The following is a 6,254-nucleotide window of genomic DNA, read 5'->3' on the forward strand; positions in this document are numbered from 1 at the left end:
TGTCTCAAAAAAAAAAAAAATAATAATAATAATTTTTACCCTCTTATTGGCTTTCAGATAAATGGTAGCATATTACTTACTGCATACTTATTTTTACCCTGCCTTTTTCACTTAACTGTATATATGGGAGATAAACACAATTTTATTATACAAAGAATTCCAGCCGGGAGCAGTGGCTCACGCTTGTAATCCCAGCACTTTGAGAGGCCAAGGGGGTGTGGATCACCTGAGGTCAGGAGTTTGAGACCAGCCTGGCCAACATGGTGAAACCCCATCTCTACTAAAAATACAAAAATTAGCCGGGCCTGGTGGTACACCTGTAATCCCAGCTACTTGGGAGGCGAGGCACAAGGATTGCTTGAACCTGGGAGGTGGAGGCTGCAGTAAGCCAAGATCATGCCACTGCACTCCATCCTCAGCAAGAGAGTGATACTCTGACTCAAAAGAAAAAAAAAAAAGAATTCTGAAGTTATAATCACTACTCACAAGTATGAACATGGAATTAAGCTTTAGAGTTTCAGAGGAAAAAAAAGTATTGTAGATAATTGTTTTCTGTTTTACTCAAGTGCCCAAGGACAGACTGTGTTCTCTGGGCTTATGCTAAGAAAGTCCAATTTCAGCCGGGTGCAGTGGCTCACACCTGTAATCCCAGCACTTTGGGAGGCCAAGTTGGGTGAATCACTTGAGGTCAGGAGTTTGAGACCAGCCTGGCCAAAATGGAGAAACCCAACCCAGTCTCTACTAAAAATACAAAAATTGGACAGTTGTGGTGGTGTGTGCCTGTAATCCCAGCTACTCAGGAGGCTGAGGCAGGAGAAGCAGGAGAATCGTTTGAACCTGGGAGGTGGAAGTTGCCATGAGCAGAGATTGTGCCACTGCTCTCCAGCCTGGACGACAGCTAGACTCAGTCTTGGAAAAGAAAAAATGTAAAATTTCCTCTCCTCACAGACTTAGTAGGTAAGCCTTATCAACAGGAACCGGTATTTCAGTTTTTATTTTATTTTTATTTGGTTTTCCATACTTTAATAGACTAATCCTTAAGTTTGTCTTCTAAATTGAATAGCTATAAATGTTTTTCACTGCTTAATGATCATCCACTGTGTTTTTTTGAGACGGAGTCTCGCTTTGTCCCAGGCTGGAGTTCAGTGGCACAATCTCGGCTCACTGCAACCTCTGCCTCCTGGGTTCAAGCAATTATCCTGCCTCAGCCTCCCAAGTAGCTGGGACTATAGGTGCACGCCACCACACCCAGCTAATTTTTGTATTTTTAGTAGAGACGAGGTTTCACCACGTTGGCCAGGATGGTCTTGATGTCTTGACCTCGTGATCCACCTGCCTCAGCCTCCTAACGTGCCGGGATTACAGGTTTGAGTCACCACACCCATCCCAGGGTGCTCTTAATTCAGAACACAAATGAATTCAGAGTGATGGTGCTGCATAGGCATGAGCCGCTTCCACCATACTGTGGTCTGAACTGTCCCTGGGAAGTTGCTGCTCCATTTATTCCTGGTAGCTGCTTGTAACTTCCACTCCTGGAAGGAAGCATCAGGCATGACTAATGCGTATTAATCATACAAATTTTTAACCGTGAAGAAGGGGTTAAATGTAATGTAGATAAGTTGGTGGGGAGGTAAGGTTTAACTTAATTGTGCCGTTTGACAATCCTCCTTCAGAACTGGCGTTGCCCGCCTTGTCGAGGAATCTGCAACTGCAGTTTCTGCCGGCAGCGAGATGGACGGTGTGCGACTGGGGTCCTTGTGTATTTAGCCAAATATCATGGCTTTGGGAATGTGCATGCCTACTTGAAAAGGTAGTGGGTGTTTTTTTTCTCTTCCACATCTGAATTTTATATTCATTTATGTCTTAATGAAAAGATGACAGATGTCAGAAGAGTGGTTATGTCTGGCGGGGTGGAGACTGGAAAGGGGCACACAGGAACGGATGAGAACATTTTCTGTCTTCACTTAGGTGGTGGTAACCTGGGTGGGTGGGTGTATATGAAAAAGTCAGATTATATACTTGAAGATGCATACACTTGACCATAGTGATGTTATAACTCAATAAAAATGTTTTTAAAAATGAATTAGGCTTTCAAAAGAGAATTCTTTGGTTGAAAACTATGTCCTGACAAGTTTCCTTTTGTCTTTCACAGCCTGAAACAGGAATTTGAAATGCAAGCATAATATCTGGAAAATTTGCTGCCTGCATTCTACTTCTCAAATCTTTCTTATAAAAGTTTCCAATTTTTTCACTGAAACCTGAGTTAAGAATCTTGATGATCAGCCTGTTTCATAAGAAACTCCAGTCAAGTTAATCTTAGTAGACATGTGTTTCTGGAGCATCACGGAAGGTATACTGCTAGTTACACTTTGCCCTCCTGCAGTTTCTTCTCTGCTTCCAACCCCCATCTCATAGCATCCCCCTCTATTTCCAGTGCCCCTCTCCAACCGCTTAGTTTTTGAATTTCTTTTAAATTACAGTTTTATGAAAGCATATTTTATTTACTTGGTGTTGAAATAGCCTTCATAAAACCTAAGCACTTGGAAACACAATAAAAGTATTAACTAACTAGATCTATTGAATTTCAGAGAAGAACCTTCTAACTTGTTTACACAAAAACAAGTATGATTTAACATTCATACTGGTTGAAATTTTTAATATAATCAAGGCACAAAAGTCTTAAAACCGTGTGGAAAAATTAGGTAATTATTGCAGATTGATGCCTCTCAAGCCCATGTATTGCGCTTATGTTACAAGTTGTTGTCACAGTTGAGACTTAATTTCTCCTAATTTCTTCTGCCTGAAGGGTAAGTGGTGCGTCCAGCTTACACAATCATGATTCAAAGGTTGGTGGGCAATGTAATACTTTAAAAATATGATGGAAGAGCGGAAATTTTGAGTAGGCTGAATTTTCGGTATAAAACTTTAGTGTAATTGTAGTTTGTAAAGTTTATTTCAGTTCACATGTAAGGTATTGCAAATAAATTCTTGGACAATTTTGCATGGAAACTTGATAATAAAAACTAGTCAGTGGTTCTTTGCAGTTTCTTAAAAATTTATAAACCAGGCACAAGGTTCAATTTAGATTTTAAGCACTTTTATAACAATGAGAAGTGCCTTTTTGGAGATGTAACTTTCCGCAGTTTGTTAACCTGACACCTCTGCCAGTCGAGTTTCTGGGCAGATTTCCTGTGTCAGTGTTCCCACTCCTCGTTGCATTAATCAAGTTATTTGGTAAAGGCGGAATCTAAGTGTTTGTATGTCCCAGTTTACTTGCATGTGTAAACCATTGCTGTGCCATTCAATGTTTGATGTATAATTGGACCTTGAATCGATAAGTGTACATATAGCTTTTGATTTGTAATGCTTTTATACAAAAGTTTATTTTAATAATAAAATGTTTGTTCTAACTTGTCTGCTTTTTTAAAAATAATCTTACTGTACTTCTAATTTTTTTTCATATTTAAATAAAAGGCCATTTCCACCTTTTCTAAAAACGTCTGCCTTTTGACTGAAGTTTCTGAAGTTCTAAGGTCAGGTCATTTGGAAGGACCTCACTAGGTGACAGGACTGATACCTATGATCAGAAAATGGGCTGAGATCACCACAGTGCCTGATAGAAAACAATACATGCCCATAAAGTTTTGTAGTGTTTTCCTTTGTGTTGTGCTTTGCAATAAATACCTGGCTTACTTTTATCAACCATTCAAACATACATTAAATGCATGCTGTACGTTGAGGCTTGTTCCAGGACTGTGAGAATCAAAACAAAAACGGCACGGTCTAAAAGCTCTCACAGCCCAGTCCTTTTTTTATTATTTTTTGTAGAGACAGGTCTTGCTATGTTGCTCAGGCTGGTTTCAAACTCCTGGACTCAAGTGATCCTCCTGTCTCGGCCTCCCAAAGTGCTAAGATTACAGGCAAGAGCCACCACCACACCGGCTGTCCAATTCTTTAGACCAGGGGTTGGCAAACTACAGCCTGTGGGCTACATGCTGCTGCAGCCTTTATTCATACAGCGTAAGAACTAAGTATTTTTTTTTTCATTTGTAAAGGGTTGTTAAATAAGCAGAGACAGTATGGTTCACAAAACCTAAGATATTTACAACCTGGCACTTTACAGAAAAAGTTGACTGTGTCTGCTCTGGAGTTATCTGAGAAGCCATGTTTACCTCATACTCATTTGGAGAGAAGAGCAAGCTAAATGAAGTTGTACAACTGGTATTCTATGTAGATCTAAAAGAAATCAGTAACTTTGTTTTTGTAAACTTTTTGGGTCTTAACCCAAATTACAATCCAACCTTATTGGATATGTAATTGGGAAGCTTAAATGTTTAGAGTTTATGTAAATTGACGCTTATTTGGAAAAGTTTAGGTGTTACCGTGTTTTAATAGAAAGTAGAGCTAATGTGGTTTTCATTAAAAATTAACTGTAACAGTTGATTTGGATGCCTTATCCTTAAAGGATTTACAATCTAATGGAACTAAGACGAAAACCCAAAAATAATGTTCTCAGCAGGAATGAAGGGAAAATAACTAACTGGCATTTTCCCATCACCAGACATTTTAAAACATGGGTGAGCTCCTGGGTTTTGTGATGATCCCATTTTATAATAAGGAGCCTTAGGTCAGTTGCCCAGCCTCAGCCTCGACTGTGGGAGCCCATGGGGCCCACACTGCAGAGCTCCACAGGCCATCCTGAGTGGAGAGAACTCCAGTTTTCACAGCTAGCTGTGAAAAGTGATGTTAGGGTGGCTGTGCCGCAGGAACTGCTTTCATACTTGTTTCTTCAACCTGAGGTAGAGTTTTCTGAGGTAGAGATGGTGTCTGCATTTTGATTCTTAACTTAAGAGTTAAGAAATGAAATACGAACTAAAAAGGCTTTCACAATGAAGGGCAAAGGCGGCAGTTAGAGGGTTCTGCTGGAGGCTTTTGTTTTTGTTTCATTTTGCTTTTAGAAGAAAGTGAGAGGGGACTTCCTATTGCCCCAGCAAGGAAATGGGGTCACTGGGAGAATGGAACTAGAGGTCTCAGTGCTTTAGGAGGAGATGGGAGTATGGGGACAGTGTTAGGTCCTCAGTCCTGAGGGGAATAGGAGGTTTTATGTTAATGCTTACCTCACAGGTGTCTGAAAGGATGGGGAAGTAAATCCAGGTAAGTGGAGAAAAATGCCCAGTAACACAGAACTCCAAAGAGGCAAAGCTAGGCCAAACACCAGGGAGAGGACTTTATTCTTTTTTCCCCTGTTTAAGCTGACTTTGCCTTAGGAGTCAAAGAAGGAGAAGAGCGGGTTGATGAGGTTCTGGCAAGGAGAACAAAGACATCTTGGGTGCTAGGTCCAGCCTGGCTGATGTGGCTTACTGTAGAAACCCTGCTGAACGAGGAGGCTGGCAGGGCTGGGAGGGGTCTGGGCGCTTGTGTGGATCAGGGGGTTGCACTGGAGGTGAGGATGGGTGGGGAGCAGGTTCAGAAGGAATGAGGCAGTGGGACAGTAGGAAACCAGGGCCTTGGATGATCCTGCATGGATAGAAACCCCCGAGGTTTTAACTGAAGGGCATGGGAATCCTGTGGGTGGAGAGGACTCCTTAGATAACTACAAGGTTGGGGAAGGAGGAGGAAAAGCAGAGGGCAAGAAAACTTCCTAGGAGCTGTTGCTGTGAGACAACGAAGAGGGACTAGAGCTTGGGGTGGCAGTAAAGAGCCAGGAATCTGACTGGTACTGTAAGGGATGGACTCCTGATTGCAGAGGAGCTGGCACATTCCAGAGAAAGTCCTTTATCCATTATAACATCCAGGAGATGAAAGCATTTGAGGGAAGGAGCATGCAGAAGAGATACCACTCAAAGCTGAAAGCCATGGACATTTTGTTTTTTTCCAATCTGTGTTTTGTTTTATATGGTGTGCAACTATTAGCATTAAAATTTGGCCCCAGTGTGGTCTTTGGTAGCTTTTTGTTTTCTGGTAAGAGCCAATGTTACAGGCTCACTCTTGCACATCTCTACCCTAAGCCTGGAGTCAGCCATTTCTCCCAAGTGCTTTGTTTTCAAAACACATTTCTTTTATATCTATTAATTTTTAGTATATTTGTGTATATATACATATATACACATGCATACATATGCTTATACATACTGGTATTTATATGTAAAATTAATAGTAATGTGGCTATGTACATGGCTTCAGAATATATATATATATAGTATGATATACAGAATATAAAATTACATATTAAATTACATAAAATTATATATTAA

At 40.7% G+C, this 6,254-nt stretch overlaps 1 protein-coding gene across 3 annotated transcripts in view; it reads left to right on the top strand.

Annotated features, from left to right (window-relative positions):
* CDCA7 (cell division cycle associated 7) overlaps window positions 1-3,491 on the top strand; it is a 14,569-nt gene extending 11,078 nt beyond the window's left edge. For 2 of the 3 annotated variants that reach the window (XM_011943969.1, XM_011943968.1), the window contains 2 exons: window positions 1,674-1,810; window positions 2,153-3,414. In XM_011943969.1, the coding sequence (XP_011799359.1) occupies window positions 1,674-1,810; window positions 2,153-2,183 (168 nt within the window). In that variant the 3' untranslated portion in view covers window positions 2,184-3,414. Of the gene's footprint in view, window positions 1-1,673; window positions 1,811-2,152 lie in introns of all 3 variants that reach the window. The other variant, XM_011943967.1, reaches the window with a different exon arrangement.
* Window positions 3,492-6,254: the final 2,763 nt, after the last annotated feature.

Source organism: Colobus angolensis, unplaced genomic scaffold (assembly GCF_000951035.1).
Source record: "Colobus angolensis palliatus isolate OR3802 unplaced genomic scaffold, Cang.pa_1.0 Scaffold224, whole genome shotgun sequence".
Taxonomy (NCBI): domain Eukaryota; kingdom Metazoa; phylum Chordata; class Mammalia; order Primates; family Cercopithecidae; genus Colobus; species Colobus angolensis.